Source organism: Prionailurus viverrinus, chromosome C2 (assembly GCF_022837055.1).
Source record: "Prionailurus viverrinus isolate Anna chromosome C2, UM_Priviv_1.0, whole genome shotgun sequence".
NCBI classification, from domain to species: Eukaryota; Metazoa; Chordata; class Mammalia; order Carnivora; family Felidae; genus Prionailurus; species Prionailurus viverrinus.
Window position 1 is genome coordinate 84,607,068 of NC_062569.1, and position 19,558 is coordinate 84,626,625.

Consider the following 19,558-nt stretch of genomic DNA (forward strand, 5'->3'; position numbering starts at 1 on the left):
TCTACTCAGCATCCTCTGTGTCAAGGTGGCAGTTGCAACTGAATCTCTCACCTAAGATATTTCAAACACCTCCTGCCTGGTCTCTCCTCCTCCTACCAACCTTCCTCTCGCCATGATACAACATTCTTTGGAAAGGTGAATCCTACCATATCATTTCTCATTTCCAGCAGCAGCATCATTGTGTCCACCAGGCTGGCAACACAATCATTCTAACCAATTCTAGCTCCACCACCAAAGATTCTAATTCAGGACGTCTGGAGCAGGGTCTAGGAATCTATTCTTTACAGATTCTTCAACTTGATTCTGGCACAGTTTTTTCAGGGACCAGTGTTTGGGAATCAAAAGGGTAAAATGTGCACTCGTGAGGGTGTCTTATAAAGCCTTTCATGATTTTGCCCTCACCCACCCCTCCAGGGGAAATAAATGCCACCTCTCCCTTTGAAGTTGTCTTTGACTGAGTTTCTCTTTCATCTGCACTCCCACAACTCCATGTACATAACTCTCCCAGTGGCACCTATTTTATCATACTCTCATTACGTTTGTGCCCCTGGCTCCCCCACTTGTAGGGCCAACTTCATGGCCACATGTCTGAGTAATTCCTCAGGGCCCTGCGCTCAAAAGGGCCCTGAACTTGGCTTAATGCTCGGCTAGAGCCACCCTGAAATTCTTAATAATTGTTGAACAAGGGGCACCTCATTTTCATTTTGCACTAGGCCCCACAAATTATGTACTCAGGCCTGCCCGCTCGACTGTGAACTCCTTAAAAACAAAAGCTTTTTGCTATTCACTCAAAATCCTCGTTGGTTAGCACAGAGAAGTCTTGGCACAGAGTAAGGGTTTGGTAAATATTTGTTGAGTTGATACATGAACGGATGAAAGGATAGCATAAAGGATCTCATAGAAAAATAGTGTCGTATGGCTAATTAACTCCAAAGAATAAGCTCTGTTTATGCTTGGAGGAAAGAGGAGTCGATTGATAAATTCATAAGATGATTGGCCACTCCAAACAAATAACATACAATTTCCTAAGTTTCTTTTTAGATTATTCAAACTGCTTCTCCCTTTAAGCCCTGCTGCCTCCCTATTCTCAGAATGCAAAATTACAGGTTAATGGAGCTTGCAATCATGCTATCAAAGATGTCCTGACTGTGTGTGCCAAGCACTATGCTAAATTCTGAGGCTAGGGAGAAAGGGAAGGGGGAGGCTAGAGAAAGGTGAAGCAAGCAGGGTCCCTGTCCTCAAGAAGCAATTAAATCTTACCCCTCAAGAGTTTATGTCCGAGATGAGTTGACTTCATGGGAGTTCTGCAGCAATGAATCAAGAATAAAGACACTAGACTTGGCCAGTGGCCCAGCTTCCTGAACACTTCAACTGACAAAATGTCTCAGTCTGAACACAATTCCCCCACTATGAGATCTGTGGGTTCACTAGTTAACATTGGCAACCGACTCAGAGGTGCTCACGGAGCATAATAAATAAATGGCTATTGAGGTGGGGGGGGGTGTGCTTTCGCTTCCTGGTGTTAGAGAAGAAAAGACGAACATCGGCTCTGAAAGTGAGCCAAATAATTGGTGAGGACAGATGTCCCTTGCTCATGCTGAAGGCACGACAGGGCTTTCAAAGTGGCAAAGACCACACACCACCCTGCTGACTTATTATGCGCTCATCACAGCACTGACTTCTTGCTGTTCTCAGAAACGACATGGAAGTTCAGAAAGAGTTTCTCTTGCTTTTCCCCACTCACCAGGCTTTAGTTATGCAGTCTACTCGTTGCTATGACATACATGATAACGTTAAGAGATTGCGGTCAAAAAACTATAAATGCTGCTAAACATGTAGAGATGTACTCAATTTCAAGCCAAGGAAATGCAAAAGTAATACAATAATAAAGTATCATTTTCATATATCAGACGAACCAGAGTTGAAAAGATGGATAATGCTCAACACTGGCAAGTGGGGTAGAGAAAGCAAATATTCTCTAAAACACAAAACAAAAAAAAAAAATTGCAAGTCAGACTGTAAATTTAGTACATGCACAATCTTATGAGAGGCAATTTGGCATTATGCATCACTCAAAATTTAAACATACAACCCCTTTTGTGCATCAGTGCTATTTCTAGGACTTTATCCTATGGAAATAAACTGACAAATATATGAAAGTACATGTACAAAGTTGCCCATCGCAGTCAAAACATTTAGAACTAACACAAGTGTGCCACACAAGGTATTTGCTGAATATGGCATAGTTCATTTAAATACAATTTAAACATTAAAATAGTTATGTGGAAGCAATAATTATCAAAAGGAAAATATATCCATGATATGTTTTTAGCAGTGATGAAAAGGACAGCATAAAAAAGTATAGATGGAATGACTCCATTTTTTGTTTAAATAAAATATATCTGTGAATGTGTATGCATGTTTAGAATAGAGTGTGATTGCTTTTATTGTGTTTTGGCATGAGGCATAGTGCAAATAAATGGGTGATCTCCAAATACAACATGCTTCCTGTATTTAGACATGTATCAGGGGGAAATGGAAGTCTTGAAGAAATAATATGTTCGGTGGTATGCTGGTAAATATTGAACAACTGGCCTTCAGGTGGGTCAGGATGTAAGTCCTGTGTTGCATTTACCGACTTCTATGGCATAAATATTTGCAACATTATTCATTTCAGGCTACTGAATGTGGAGTCGAAAGAGACATAAGTAGCACACCATTATGTAGTATTTCCATGATACAGATACACAGATGTAAATAAATGCAACAGTATAGATAGTAGTAAAGTGTAGTAAAAAATTACTAAATTTTATATGTTAGATGAATTTTGCGTATGCACTTTTTATAAGTCTAGAAAGAGAGTCAACAATACTGATCATGGTCTGAGTGGAAGATTTATGAATCCTATCTACTTCATTTTTTAGACTTTTTTTGTCATTTCAATATTTTTATAGTAAACATGTTATGTTTATAATCAGAAAACAACTCAAGGGTTGATTTTTTTTGTATTTTCTAGAACCTAGGAAAGAAAAAAAAATCGGGGAACATTACTTTCAGAAACAAGTCTCGCTAGAATAAAACACTTCCCCCAAAGGAGTATGGTTTCATTAGGGTGTAACTAAGGATAATGGTAAGCAATATTCTAATCAATTAAAGCAGGATATCTTTGTTAAGTCATTTGTAAGGAAATGAGCACTCAGTATTTCGAAGATGTTTCAAAGCATAAATATGTAACAATAGAATTCAAAGGAATTCGAGCTCCCCGGTGGTCGGATACTCTCCCTCTACAATGGAGGAAACATAGTCCCAAGACAGGGAGAGGTTTTCTCAAAGTAAGCACTACGAGGTCTAAGGGAACTCAGTTCTCTCTTTATAAATGGTCTCTGTAGCTTGTGAATAGAAGTGTACATTCCTTCCTTGTCATTATTTAGTGAGATGACCTCATTTTGGGGGGTAGTAGTCATTCAATTGGTTAATTGTTGAAGCCCTGACTTTTCCTTTGTTTAGATAATAGGAGCTTACACTTACCTCGAATTTTATACTCCTCAAAACCCTTCCCCATAGCTTATTTCAGCGGATCCTCATATGAGCCCTGTGAGACAGATAGGGCAAGAAGGACCACTCCTATTCGACAAATACGGAAACAGGCTAGAGCAGCAAGTGGCTAGCCCAAGGCAAGTGAGAGCTGGGCCTCTGGTCCACTCGAGGAGGCACTGCCTAGGAGTCAGTCATCTGGAGGAACCTGTTCTGAAGGTTACTCCCTCCCCCCCCTTTCTTCCTCGTCCTTCTAACAAATTCTTTCTTCTCTTGTCTCCTGTCTCATTTTGCACTTAAGAAATATTACTTTCATATCACCTAGAGTTGCTCTTTAGTTCCTATTACTTTTATTCTGGAATGGAAGACAGTCCCAGGCATCTTTAGGCCTGGAAATATTCTGGTTATTCATTTGACATGAGGGCTAAACCCCCGAATGTTGTTTTTTCTTGAAATTTGAAGTCATTTCTGTCATTGAAGGAATAAGGTCCAAATAATGTATATTATAAAGCAAGAAACTGTAAACAGTTTGGGGTGACATATTTGTAGATAATTTTTTGGCTTTCTAAAAGGGATTAAAATTGAAGTCAGAAAAGATGGACTTATTCAGGAATTACAAATCTACAAATCATATATAACAAAACAGATCCTAGAGAATCGAAGATCAGACGTTCTCCCAAGCTTTGTTATATCAAGGGAGGAAGTGTGATCTGTTAAGAGTACAATGTCCTCAGGAAGGATTGAAAAAGGTATCACCAGGCTATGTTTAGGTCCAGAGGCAAAAAGAGGTACAACTTAATTCATATGGTATCTCAGCTCCTGGACTTACTGGCTGATGCAACCTTAGGTAAATTCTCAGTGCATCAATTTCTTCATCTTTAAGGTGTGATTCATAGTATGTACCTTACAAAGTATAGTAAAAACCAAATTAGCTAGTGGCCAAGAAAATACTGGGTAAACTCAATCTCACTATAAAAATATGTGGACTATCTTTTAGATATCTTAATAATTTTGGGGGCACCTAGGTGGCTCAGTTGGTTAAGCATCTGATCTCCACTCAGATCATGATCTCATGGTTCATGAGTTCAAGCTCTGTGTCAGGCTCTGTGCTGACAGCTCGGAGTCTGGCACATGCTTCAGATTATGTGTCTCCCTCTCTCTCTGCCCCTCCCCTGGTAGTGCTCTCTCTCTCTCTCTTTCTCAAAAATAAATAAACATTAAACAATTTTAAGGCATCTTAATAATTTTTGTGAGATCTTGCCATTCACAACACCATGGATGGACCTAGAAGCTACAGCGCTAAGTGAAATAAGTCAGAGAAAGACAAATACCACATGATTTCACTCACATGTGAAATCTAAAAAACCAACCAAACAAACAAAAAACAGGCTCATAAACAAAGAACAAACTGCTGGTTGCCAGAGGGGAAGGGGTTGGGAGAATGGGCAAAATAGGTGAAGGGGACTAAGAGGTACAAACTTCCAGTTATGAAATAAAGAAGTCATGGGGTAGGAAAGTACAGCATAGGGAATATAGTCAATAATATTGGGATAAACTTGTATGGTGACATATGGTAACCTCACTTATTGTGGTGAGCATTTTGTAATGTATAGAATTGTCAGATCACTGACAATGGTATGTCCACCTGAAAATAATATAGCATTGTGTGTCAGTTATCCTCTGTCATAAATAAGTAAATAAAGAAGTAAATAAAAAATAAGTAAATACATAAATAAATAAGAGATCTTGATAATTTTGGAAGTTTACAGCTCTGGGCACGGGGAATGGAGCAGTGAGTTACAAGGGACAGAATCAGACACAGCAACAGGCAGGTGGCCAGGTCTCTCCAGGCGGAACAAGATGGAGAGCCCAAGACTGCATACTAATGGCCGCATCTCCCCATTAGGGAGACTGCTGGCCAAATGACCACTCTCCGGGAAACACAGAGTGCCTCTCCATACCAAAGGCTGCCTCCTAACTGGACTTTCAGAGGCACACAACATGAAGTTGACACCCTGCTGCACCAGGAGGTGCCATTATGAGGATGAACTGTGAACAAAATTGCCACGCCGCAATGTGTAGGCTAGAGTAGCAGGACGGTGGTTTCCCTAGCAGTAGGAATGTCTACTAGCCAGTGGATGACTCTGAATGACTACTGAATGACAAATCGTCAAAGAGCAGAAATGAGAGTATGAGAAAAGAGTAGGTGTGTTTCCATCTGAGGATTTGAGGAAGGAGCCCCTGCCTTCTGGCGAAGGGATTCCAAGATGAGGGTCAAATTTTCAACTCAATATGGGGAATAATAGAAGATTCACTCCTCAACATAGGGTCAGAGGTCATCTCTAGTGATATTTGCTTAGGGCCTAAAGACACTTGTCATTCGGCAGAGTCAAATCCAAAAGAAGTAAGGAGATGGTTAAGAAGCCCATGTAGATTTGGGTGCCTTTTATTCCCTTATAATTTTTTCAGCTTTGATAGCAAAAGGGATCTACTTTTGAAGGTCCAAAAAATGTTGTTGCTATAGGAACAGGTAAGCAGATTAGACTTGAAAGACCAGTTTAGGAACAAAGAATTTAATAGTCAGAGCTAAAGCAATTAACCAAGAAAAATTTTAAATAAACATCTTTTGGGTTTCTTATTTATATATTAATTCCAAGAAGATAAAATGCTATTATAGAATGGGAGTACCACATTTTAACATTTTAATTACACCATGACTGGTATAGACTATACTTACACAATCAGCAGAAAGGCCTTATTAATCTGAAGTACACATTTCTAACTCTCTCTTGATTGCATTGTAATTGACAAATACAGCTTTAAATTCAGCAAGAACATGAGAATCATCTTTGATTTTCCTATAGTTCCTCAGAGGAGAACACATCTAAAATAAAAGAGACAGTGAACTGCAGAAAGTTTTTTGTAATCAATCTCTATACCTAGAGACATACAAGCAAAATTGTAGAAGTAAACAGCGAAGTGTGTAGGCTGATAATTGTTAATATTTTATGTTTTCCCAGTCCAACATTCTTTGTGAACACAGATATGTGAGAAGAGAGTCAAAGACTCAGCAGCACTCCTGCCTCACTGTGGATGTTCTGTTTCTTCCTATCAAGGAATACACTGCATCCCAACATTAGGGATTTGCTGAAATCATTAAAGTTCTGAACAGAACTTGCTAGACTCGTGAGGCTCAAAAATGCTTCATAAAGTGGCATTGTGCTTCTCTCCCTTTCTGTTTCATTTAAAAAGAGAACATTCTTGATAAAATGAATACAGTGTTTTCATTCTAGCAAATTTCTGCTGTCAGAGATTACATTTATGGGACAGAGAGACTTTTTGGACACTACCTTTTCTCACATAATACCAGAGTCAAATTGCAAAGAAGCATGTGAATGTCTGAGAGAGAGTGTGTGTGTGTGCATACGCATGCGCATGTGTGTGCATGTGTGCATGCGTGTGTGTGTGTGTGGCAGGGGACAGTATCGGAGGCTGGGGAATGGGAATAGGAAGAGGGGAGTGTGGCTAGAATCTTACCATTTCATTCTCTTCTCCTTCATTGAGCAGAGCGTGCTGGCCCTTCTCAAAGTGGTCCCCCATGAAAAAGTGATTCCACTCCTCCCTGGCCTTCCTGAGCAGGAGCCTCCGAGACCAACCTGCCGAGCCACCGCAGCTAGCCCGCTGACTGAAAGAGTTAATGATTCTCCAGGTTAAGACTCCTTCTTGTGCACACACCTACTCTCGGCAAATGACAATACTTAGCAAACTGAACTCCTCCCACCAGTCGCCCTCTGCTCGGAGGAATTTCTGCCTTGCTTACAGCATTGTCTCAGAGCAGCTGTCCCCAAAGAGGCTGCTCCCATGCGGGTCTTTTTGTGCCCAATTTACAGGGAAAGAACTCATTGCCTGCCCAGTGCCTGCCAGCATAAGACATCTGACTGCAAATCCAACAGGACAATGCCGAGTTGGCAAGACCTTTCCGAGGAGTGGGGGAGCGGGCTCAAGAACTCCCAGGTCACTGCTTTATTCACAGAGGCTAAGGAATTGGGGTGGGGGGTTGGGGAGGGGTGGCTGACAGAGCTGCAGATTTTATTTGATTACTGAAAGCCCCAATCCACCAGCTTTTAATAGTATCCTCATTCATTTTGCTTACAAAAGGTACAAATTACGACTAATCCTCTTCCAAAGTTATTTGTAATCACATTTCTTTGTGCATGCAAAAATGTTCTACTCAATGTGTATGTGGAATTGAGTTTACTTTTGGGAAAACCATAGAGAAAGAACAAAGGTATAAGCAAACTATTGTATGTGGTCTCCTCTCACTAAGATATTGGTGGTTAAACTCTTGAGGAAGTCTAGAAATAAAATATTCACATGACTATGTGGCAAGACTAATTTTTTAATTTATCCACACCTTCATTCAATATACATAATCTGAGCACAGGGACTGCCCATATAAATCAAGTGATATCTGCTACCCTCAGACTGACGTCAGGATTCAAACGTACAAATAAATATGATAGAAGGCAGTTTGTTACTATGAAAGCTGGACCAGAAGTCTGAGAGAGCTGTCAGAAGCCTCAACATGGTGTAGGGGAACACACAGCCACTGTGGCTCCGGAGAGAAACCTGGATCCCAGCTGCTGGTCCATGCTCTGTGAGCCGTGTGATTATTTAATCTCCAGGAGCTGCCTCTTCTCATCCAGTAATTTGAGGCATTGAATGAGGACTTGGGAGAGCATATTGTACAGCTCTGATCAAGTGCTGTTGGTGTCATTAAACTAAAGGTCCAATATAACAGCAGATAGTAGTACATAGTGGTTAAAGGTGTGTGCCCTGAACTTGAAGAGCCTGGGTTTCAATTTGGGCTGTGAACCAAGATGGCCTAGTTCTGCCATTTTAGGATAATACATGTCATAAGCTTTAGAAAACCTTTATTTCCTCACATAAAGGTGATGATAATAGAACTACCTGAACTAGAACTTCCTAAAACTGTTGTGTGAAGAACAGTACAAGGGAAGAAGTATGTGTTCAATAAAGTAGAGTTATTTTTACCTTCACTGTGTCCACTCACTCCTTCAAGCTACAACTCTTGGCACTAATATCCCCAACTTGACCCTAGTAGCCCTAACAAGACCACGACTAGGGGTGCCTGGGTGGCTCAATCGCCTAAGAGTCAGACTCTTGACTTCGGCTCAGGTCATATCTTATGGTTCATGTGATTGAGCTTCACATCAGGCTCTGCATGTTGTCAGCTGTGGATCCTGCTTGAGGTTCTCTCTCTTCCTCTCTCTCCGCCTCTCTCTCTGTCAAAATAAATAAACAAACTTAAAAAAAAGATCAAGACTAAAGTGTGTGTGTGTGTGTGTGTGTGTGTGTGTGTGTGCATGCACATAAAACCTTGATCAAATGATAAAGTATCAGCAAGATAAACATAAAAAATACTAAGCTATTGTAATATGAATTACAAAACATATGCATACTGTTTTGAGTTTCCAAATATCATTAGCACACATTTCATCAAATAAATAGAAGTGAAATTAGCATTTCACCACAAGATCAAAATACAAGGAGTATGGGATTTTTTTGGGGGGGGGGGATGAAAATGTTCCAGAATTAGACAGTGATTTTTGGCTGCACAACTTTGTGAATATACTAAAGTTCACTAAATTGCACACCTTTAAAGAGCGAATTTTGTAAGTGAGAGTTATCTCAATAAAAAACTTACCTCACAGAAAGGTAAGTGAACCCGTTAGAGCTCCAGCAGGCAGTCGTTCAAATATGTAGGAGAGAGATGATTACAGTGAGATTTCAAAGTTTGCACCAACTGATGGGGGTTGAGTGTTAGTATGTAAAGTGGTGATAAGCATCCTGATGCCAGATCTCTACCTGATGCCAGGTAAGAGAAGAGGGTTTCATTCTCTTGTCCATAATTGGTAATCCTTGCACTGGTGCCCCTGGCTGGGATCCTCAATACACTTGGCAACTCGGGCACCACCGTGGGTGAGGATGAGTGTGCAAATGATTAAGAGTTCAAGGAAAGCCTTCGCCCAAACTTATGTCACTCAACAAATCTACTCATGCAACAACAATATTGAAGCCAAACTTGAATAGCAAAAGAAGTCCCTAAGAACACGAAACATTTTTGTGAAACCCAGGGAAATCTGTAGGAAATCATCTCCAACGACATGGCCCAGTAGAACCGACGACTGTGAAATAGTGACAGTTTCCTCACGTTCCTCCAGGAGTTCTAATAGTAACACATCCCAGTGCCCCAATGGCAGCGTGACTTCTGAGCAGTGATCTTCCAGTATATATACAGGTTCATGTGCTATATACAAAGTGTTCTGCAAGGAATGTTGCCTTTATTTGGCTAGGAAAGCCTCTGTGTGGAGGAAGCATTTGAGAAGGGCCTTGAAAACAGACAGGGAGGGAAGGTCTTAGCAGGTGGAGATGCTGAAGCCTGGCCTGGGAGTGGGGCCACTCCCAGAACAAGAATTTGAAGCAGGGGAGCCATCAGAAGGAGAGGCACACACCTTTGTCCAGGGTGCATTCATCACCTTTCCTGTAGCCAGGCTGTGTGACGGAAGAAGAGGAGAGCGAGATGTGGCAGAAAATACAGATCAAGGCCATTCCAGGGAGGTCTTGAATTTGAGGCCTGGGTCTGGACTTAATGCAATGGGTAATGACACAAGTGAAGGCAAACTGATTTCATAAATACACACATTTTTTTGTGATCAGCTCCTGTGTAAATATTATAGGAATCATTGCATCAGCAGGTTCTAAAGTGATATTAAACGCCTTTGGAGAGTTCCCTTGAACCCTCTAAGTGACATCCTCAATTTCCCTGTTGGAAAGTTTAATTTTTTTGTTAAAAAATAATTTAATAGACTTTATTATTTAGACTAGTTTTAGGTTCACACCAAAATTGAGCAGAAGGCACAGAGATTCCCATATACTTTCTGTGTATACACATCCTTCCCCCCTATTGTCAACACCCAGAATGATGCATTTGTTACAGTCGATGAACCAACCTCAACACATCATTTTCACCCCAAATCCAAAATTTACATTAGTGTCATACATCCTATGAGTTTTGACAGATGTATAATGGCATATATATCCACCATCACAGTATCATACAGACTAGTTCCACTGCCCTAAAAATTCTCTCTGCTCCTTATATTCATCCCTATGTCTCTCCCAACCCCTAGCAACTACCGATTCTTTTACTATCTCAATCATTTTGCTTTCTCCAGAATGTTATACTATTGGAATCATGCAGCATGTTGCCTTATTAAAGTGACTTCTTTCCTTTAGTAATATACATGTAAGTTACCTCCACGTCTTTTTGCGCCTCAATAGCTCATTCCCTTTTAGAGCTGAATAACACTTCACTGCCTGGATATACCATGGTTTATTTATCCATTCACCTCCCAAGGACATCTCGGTTGTTTCCAAGTTTTGGCAATTATGGATAAAGCTGCATACATTCATGGGAGGACTTTTGTGTAGACACATGTTTTCAACACGTTTGATAATGTTGTCAGGGAAGTGCAAATTAAAACAACAATGAAATATCACTACAAATCTATTAAAATGGCCAAAATTGATAGCACCGACAACACCAAGTGCTGACAAGTATGTGGAGCAAAAGGAATTCCCATTCATTGCTGGTGGGAATGCAAAATGGTGCAAACACTTTGGGAGACAGTTTGGGGGTTTCTTTTTGTTCGTTTGTTTGGGGGTTTCTTACAAAATTAAGCATCTTACCATATGTGTTTCTTGGTATATACCCAAAGGGGTTGAAAGTTTAGACCAGTCTTTCTCTTCCCAGTTTGCCTGTTCAATATTTCTATTCTGCACTGCAGGTGCCTCACACATGGTGAGAAGAGCAGATATGGATTTGGTGTGGTCTGAATTCAAATCGTGACATTTTGCTGACAGTTTCCATTTATTCATTTAATACTTATTTGATTGACTTCAGTATATCAAGACCTGTACTAGATGAAGAACAGAGATTACTAGAATACACCTTTGAAGAGTGAAGTCTGCTGGAAAGCAAGACCAACACTAAAATATAAATTACAAAACATGTGCTAAATACAAAGGAGTGGCAGAGGGAGTCCAGGTAGAGAATGAAGCCGGGAAGGCTCTGTGGAGGTAGGGAGCTCTATGCTGGCCTAGATCAATGGAGATGGCTAGGGAAAACATTACTGGAAAAGGAGACAGAAAGCAAAGGCACAGAGGAGTTCTTGCACAAGAGCTCCTTCAGAGACTACGAATCACACACATATGCTGATGACCTAGAATTGAGAGGAATGTCTGAAGAAAAGTTGCTTCAGCCATTCTCTGATTCTCCCTCTGCACTCATTTCCTCTTAAACATTTCATCTCAAAATAAGAATGAAAAAGAAAAAAAAAGAAAAGAAAAGAAAAGAAAAGAAAAGAAATAATTAGCTACCTCTTTGTTGATCTGGTATCTCAGCTTGCTCTCATTTATCCCACGAGCATACCCACTGCTCTGAGCAATTCTCAACCTCTTTGGGTGTATATAACAGATGTTAAATGGAAATAATGGCAGGACTAGTTTCTGCCAGTGCTGTGGGGATGCTGATACTTCTCTAGCCTAACCCATTTAGACGGTGTGAAGATAAGTGGTAATAATGTTTCATCATATATTAATTTCCACCTTTCATCTGAGAACTCCATAGCATATTACAAACATTATTCCTTGCAACATCTCTGTGAAGTACAGAGGTGAGTAATATTATTGCCCCCACTTGAGAGCTGTAGGAACTGAGTCACAAAGGGGTCAAAGAACTGTTCAAGGTCACGTGTCCTCAGCATGGAGTAGAACCTCAATCATGTGCAGCCTTTCTGCCTTGTCATCGTTGGCAACGAGCTGCCTCAAGCTTCCTCTTTAGTCCTCATTACCCAAATCTGATATTTGTAGAATACTTGAGACTGTTGGCTATAGAACTTTATCTAAACTCAAAGTTTTACTGTTATTATTAACTAACTTAATCTGCACTAATGCATAATGTGGAAAACTGAAGATGTGATGTCCCAAAGAGGAATTACCTGCCTCAAGGTGCTGATGTGAAGCTCAATTGAATTAATTAATGTTTGTAAAACATTTAGCAACCCTTAGATTAAAGGGTCTAATACAAAGATACAAGGCTTTCCCTTTAATTACAGAAGAAAAGAGCTCGCTAATGGCTATCTCTACTTCTCAGAGGCGTTGTCTCTGATTCTCCCTGCTCAGCACTGGGGTCTGACCTGCTTTAAGGTGGTTCGGGGTGGCTCATATATCCACATTCAGAAAAGCCCCATTCCCGTGCATTCTGTGATTTCCAAAACTAAACTAAAAGATTCCTCTCTAAAGGTAAGGCGGCTTCCCCTCTGTGAAGCTTACCTTGGTTGGCAACTAAGATGATAATTTTAGGTCACGAAAGACAGTCTATTTAGAAAAAAAAAAAAAAGTCAAAAGAGTAAATCCCCAGGCAGAAACTTCATGCCAGTGTACTTAATTCTAAGAACTTTTAAGCTAGAAATTTGAATATAGAAAATAATACATTTTAGAGTGTAACTGTTAAGAATTATAGACTGTTACAATTCAGCCTTAGACATTACTAAATGACCCTCATTGTTTCTTGGGTGAAGAAAAAGTTCCAGGAAGACTGTATAATGACGTGTCCAAGGTTACAATAGGAAAGATGGGATTCAACTCGGGGACTGAAGTTTTGTATAATGTACGTCACATAGCACCATACTGCTGTCCACCTTCCGTAAAAGAATCAGAGTCAGATATTTGAAACATTCTCTCTAGAATATTTAAAAGAGAATTTCATTTGAAAAGCTTGATTTAAGTAGAAAATTCCAAGGACCCACCAGTTGTATAAGGCTATGGCCATATCACAGAAATGTAGGGTGTCTCCCATCACTTGGGCGGGATAGAGAGGGATTGGGACATGACATTGGATATACCTACTGGGTTAAAAAAAAAAAAAAGCTACACTTGGGAAAATGATGAAATTGCAGGAGCTAACAAAGGAAGTTTAATCTAGCCAGCAACTGAAACTTATGTCAATCTTTGCTTACAGCTCAAGAGAGCAGTTGGCCAAGGAAGTGGGGGGGAGGGACATAAAATAGAAGTGGAACATTTCCAACAAGCTGTTGGAGTCCAGCTATGAGGAACATGGGGCAGGTGATACCTGGAAATCCAGACAGCAGGAAGCTGGCTCCTGGAGTCCATCCTCTAGTGGCCAATCCCAATCAGACACTTTGGGTCTGAGGCCAGGTTCCAATACCAAGTCAGAGCCTGGCAAGAGAAAGACTAGTCCTTACTTTTAGGAAGGATCTGGGCTAAATATGGGTGGCCAGACAGGGACTTGGAACCTAGACTTAGGAATGAAGTAGGAGCCCAATTAGAAGTATCAGGGCACCATCTCTAGTCAGACTGGTAGGGAGTGTGATATTGCTGAGCACTGACGAGCCAACCTGAGCAGGGTTCAGGACCTCCACCCTGGCCCCAGAATGACCCAGACACAGGGCTGGCCTCCTGGTGGGAATCAAGAACGGATCCCGGCTGGAGATGGAAAGAGAGAGACAAAGCTGGGACTGGCTCTCGGGCCTCTCTGTTTCCCTCCTCCCTGATGTCCATTTTATGCTTAGTTATTGCTCTCATCAACAAGTAAGAAGCCGCACAGAACATAGGAGACCCTCAAGTAGATCAACCCATGACATTTTGGGAGAAGACTAATGAAGTTCAGAGCTTTGATTTGTCCATATTACACATGTCTTTCAAGGCCCTAAGCAAATGGGTAATGGGAAATATTATTTCCTGGTGAAAAAAGAGAATGGAAAGCAGAAATAAGGCACCCCTAGTACTCAGACACCCCCACCCCCATTAGTGTGGCATCTGAGGGGGCTCAGGTTTTTGAGCTCTCCCTCAAGCCGCCATTAACTCTGCCAAAGACCTCAAATTAACAACCCAGTAAACACTGCGTTTGCCATGCAAATGCAACTTTGAGCTAAATCCTCCAGCCTCCAGCCTAATCTCCGTTCCCTCAGAGGGGGATGGGAGCTGTCCCTGTCTTGGCACTTCCTTCCTTTGCAAGTCCCTGTGAAACCCTCTTTTCTGCATTGGCCACAGGAGTCTTACTACACTTCTCTCTGCACTGGGACTTGAGCCCAGTCGTCTCCCCCTTCCTCTCTGTCTCTCTTTGGCCCCAGGGCCCTTGTATCTGGCTGGTTGTGTGTCTTGTTGTTGCTCTGTTTATTTCTCATCCACTCTTCAGGAGGCGGCTTAGAACAGCAGAAGTTTTTTAAAACAGTGGTGGCTGTCAGTCACTCCACAAACCTTGGTCCAAACCCAGACCTACCATACCAGAGTCCCTGGGAGAAGAAACACAAGGTTTGACAACTATAGGTTATATTATATTTGCATTACTTTAAAAAAAAACGAGAATAAAAGAATAAGCTAGGTCTATAATCATGGCAAGCTGTCTATGATACATACCTGCAAAGTTAAGTTACAGAATGCTGTGTAGAACATTATCCCATTTCTATAACAGCAGAAAACATATGTATGTGGGGGTGATGGGGTGTATTTAAGGGTATTAAATCAAAGGAGTCCTTGGACTTGGGATTTAAGTCACTGATCCCCATTTCCCTCTGCCACCCCCCTGCCCCAAACCCTTGATGCACTGAAACCAGATCTAGCCTTAGATCACACACTGTATATTGTGGCTCTACCATTTAATAGCAGTGGAAAAGTTGCCAGCTTACTTACCTACCCTATGCTTCAGTTTTTCACCTGTGAAATGGAATATTACTACTCTATTCTACGGGATGTAGTAAGGATATGTAAGATAACGTGTACATGCCCAGCCTAGTGTCAGAAAACTTAGAAAAATATTTTTAAAGAAAAGATACTAAAAATTTGAAAGTAGTCAGTTAAGCATCCAACTTCAGCTCAGATCATAATCTCACAGTTTATAGGTTGTAGCCCTGCGATGGGCTTTGTGCTGACAGCTTGGAGCCTGGAACCTGCTTCTGATTCTGTGTCTCCCTTGTTCTCTGCTCCTCCCCTGCTCGTGCTTGGTCTCTCTCTCTCTCTCCAAAAAATAAAATAAAAACATTAAAAAATATATATGTAAATACATACACACACACACACATATATTTTAGGGGTGCCTAAATATATATTCAGGGGAGCCTGGAGCCTTCTTCGGATTCTGTGTCTCCCTCTCTCCCTGCTCCTCCCCCACTCGTGCTCCATGTGTGTATCTCTCTCTCTCTCAAAAATAAATAAGCAATAAATAAGTAAATATATACATATATATTTAGTAGAAGTTGAACATGAAGCTGTACTTGTGAATTTTGTCTTCCCTATATATGTGAAAATGGAGGAAAAAGACAATTCAAATGTTTTTATTTGTCTTTCTAAAATAAACACATCTACAGATTGATCGCTTACTTGTAGGGTGTGAGCCCACCAGCACGAGAGCATTCAAAGCAGCATCTGCTAACCTGGAGACCTCCCAACCCTGGCCCATCTGCCTACCCAGGGCTTGCACTGGGCACCACTGGCTGCCCCCTGCAGGCCTGGTCCCAGCCTATGGGCTTCAGGACAAAAGCTTGCATGACTTTTGACAGACTGGAGAATCATCCAAGTATCCAATTACCTAGGCAAAATCCCTATGGGAGGGTTAACAAGCTGATAAAAGAAACTCCCCTGGGTACTATGAAATGCATTTGCGGAAACTTAGGATGGTGCTTACCTTAAGGAACAGGATATTTCAAAAGCACAGTGGGTCTCTTCAAATATCTGACTGCTCTTCCAGTAGAAGGATGGGCTTGATACTACAAGTCGAAGCTGGTTGAGAGCAAGGGCTTCAGTCCTCTTGATTGTGGCGATGTCTTCACGGGTGTGTCCCTGACATATTTTGCACATTACATATGTTCAGTTGATTGTAATTCAACTATAAGTCAATAAACTAAAAGAGTATTAGCCTTGATGTCACATAGCTTGGGCTCCGATTATTGCCTTGCCACTTCTGGTCAGTGTGATTGACAACAGATTCCTTGACGTCTTATCTTGGAGTTGACAAGAAGCTAGGAGAGAGAAGAGTCAGTATGAGGTAAATACTGCTGTTGCTATTGGGTGCTCTGACTTCTGCAAAGTTTTTAATGTTGGAAGGGGTAGTTTAACATAAGGGAGGGCAGTTTTGCAGTCCTGGGTTTCCCAGGGTCTTTGAAAGGCCATCAGAGATCACGGAAAACAGGAAGATCGTAGCCGACCTCTGCAAGTGTCACTGTCTAACAAGGGCAACCCCAGGCTTTTGTTTTTTTTATTTTTTATTCATTTCATTCATTTGAGTTTATGCATTTATTTTGAAGGGAGAGGGGCAGAGGGAGAGAGGGAGAAAGAATCCCAAGCAGGTTCCTTCCTTTAGCATGAAGCCCTAGGCAGGGCTCTATCCCACAAATCTTGGGATCATGACCTAAGCTGAAACCAAGAGTTGGATGCTCAACTGACTGAGCCACCCAGGCGTCCCACCCAGCCTTTTAAATAAGAGAAATTCAGAGCCAGATTATCTTGGCATGGGAAGGACTCAGAAGCTCCAGTCTGTCACAAGGTGTCCCAGCCTTCTTCTTCTCTCCCTCCTGTGCTACCTCCCTCCCAGCACAGGTCACCTTCCCCAGCTGGCACTCTGCTGGCATCTGGCGGCTGGGAGCTTGCACATCAAAGGCTATGAAATAGTCAATTATTTTGGAAGAGGAGGTGGGAACCACATTCACTTCCTGTCTCTTTTTCTTTCATCATGTGCCCTTGACAAGGGTCTCTTCTCTGCCTTGAGGCTCAGTTTCCTCATCTGTACAATAGAACTGATATTATTTGCCCCATCTTTGTACACTGTAAAGCACTTAATACTGCCCAGCACAGAGTTAAGGCAGGTCATGAGGCCGTCATGATTGAACATATGTGAGGTAATGAGGTGAGGGTAGTCTAGGAGGGAATGCTTGAGTTTTCAGACCACAAGCCCTTGCAGGTGAGGATGGGAACGAGTCAAAGTGCTTCCTTCCCCTCCTGGTAACATAGATGTGTTGTAGACTGTGGTTCTTTGGAAACAATCACTTGCCTTTGTTTCTTAACCTACTCTTTTTTGCTACTGCCTTAAATTCCAGTTTCATTTATTAGAATTTACTACTTTAGTGATTATCTTTAATTTTGAATCTCCAGGTTCTTCTTTGCTTTGTCCTTTACAACCCTTGTGATAGAACAGATGGTCTCCAGCTTATACATTCTCTACAACTAAACATTCCATGTTCTGGACAGCAGCTGGCCTGCCTCCCTCTTCAAAGCACTGGTGACCCCATTTAGCTTATATTATGTCCTCAATAATCTGTGACTGCTCCTGGGTATGCAGCCCAAAACCGATGTCACAATGTCACACACACACTCACACACACACACACACGCACACACCTACATGTGCACACCCTGCATCCCAGCATGAGCCCTGGTCTCACTCCCATTAGATCCACTGGTGATATTTGTCTCACCACTCCTTTCCAAGATCTTTCTCACCCCTCCAACCATCTCTTTGGGAGATCTACTGCTAATTTCTTCAACCCCTTTGGCCAAGACCCCATCTCTTATCCCAGATGTCATTCACAAAGCCTAATGTTATGGTTTACAATAATTTCAATTACTATTAAAGTATTTGATAACATGCTCATGTTAAGAATGAAAAGTTTTCTGGAAGACTATTTGCTAGTATTTATCAAGAAGAATATATTTATAATGGCAACGCCAACATTCATTGAATGCTTGCCTATACCAAACTCTGGTGTAAGGTAACTCACCTCCCCTCATATTCCTGTCATCAACTCTATGAGGTAGACACTTTTCATTCTCACCACTTCTAGAAATCTATTCCACTTCTAGAAATTGTTCCAGAGGGAATACTTTTGGCTACATTCAAAATGAATATGTAAAAAATTCATCACAGCATATAGCTCTAACTGAATATATCCAATGTTATGGAGGATAATGCATCTATCAGATGTCATATCTTTAGGAATATTTAATAACATGGGAAAGGTAATGGAATATTAAGTGAAAATCAAGATGTAAAGTTTTATATGCAACACAAGCCCAATATTATCCGTGGATGCATAGACAAGGAGAAAAAAAAAAAAAACAGAAGAAAAAAAAAAAAAGAAGCAGAACAAAACCCTAACAGTGAATATCTCTGAGTGGTATCTTTGCTTTATTAAATTATTTGTATCATCTATTATTTCACAATAAACATACTCTAATGTCATAATCAGAAAAAATAATTTTATTAAACATATATTTTGCTATAGCATAACTTCTTTAATGTCTACTTAACCTCTACAACAGACCAAGTGGAGAGTTCCACAATATCATTCTCCCTGAAGGGGCCAATGAGCTAGAAGTTAATATTACTCCCAAGGATATGGAGTTAATATTACTCCCAAGGAAATGTAATGCAAGTTTATTCCAATTGCACAGAAAAGAAATAAAGAAGCTGTGCAGTTCACTTGGTGGCAGGAAATGAATCCTCATTAAGGATGCACTGAACTTCCCGAACTGCCCCCAAAAAATGGAGATTTTGCTACCATGCAGTAGCCCTTCTCCTTTGCTCTAGGATGCTTCCTTCTTCCAGAATGTTTCATTTCTGTAATGTGCTCTGTTTCTTTTCTCCCCTCCAGTCCCTGCCTCTCCCAAACCCGATTGGCCCTGGTCCTGTTCATAGCCTCCCTGGGGTCTCCCCTTCCTCTGATCACACGAGCCTGGGCAAGGCAGTCTGAGATCCTAGGTCCGCAGTGGTGCGTGCGCTCGGTAAAAATGGGAGCACCTGAAGCACCACCAAAGAGCTTTGGCAAACGATTGATTCCATGACAAAAGCAGCTTCTCTCTCTGGAGAAAATAGTAAAAGTAAAGGCAAAAATCATTCATGCAATTGCACGCAATAATGGACACTCCA

General features: G+C 41.2%; 1 protein-coding gene across 4 annotated transcripts in view; it reads right to left on the reverse strand.

Annotated features, from left to right (window-relative positions):
* The window catches only part of LOC125174688 (probable cation-transporting ATPase 13A4), a 155,157-nt gene that overhangs the window by 118,475 nt on the left and 17,124 nt on the right, over positions 1-19,558 (reverse strand). For 2 of the 4 annotated variants that reach the window (XM_047874319.1, XM_047874317.1), the window contains exon 2: positions 16,322-16,655. Coding sequence is in view for 1 of the 4 variants with exons in the window: in XM_047874320.1 (XP_047730276.1) it covers positions 7,072-7,134 (63 nt within the window). In the remaining 3 variants the exon portion in view is untranslated. Of the gene's footprint in view, positions 1-1,260; positions 1,299-7,071; positions 8,785-16,321; positions 16,656-19,558 lie in introns of those variants that run through there. The other 2 variants (XM_047874320.1, XM_047874318.1) reach the window with 2 other exon arrangements.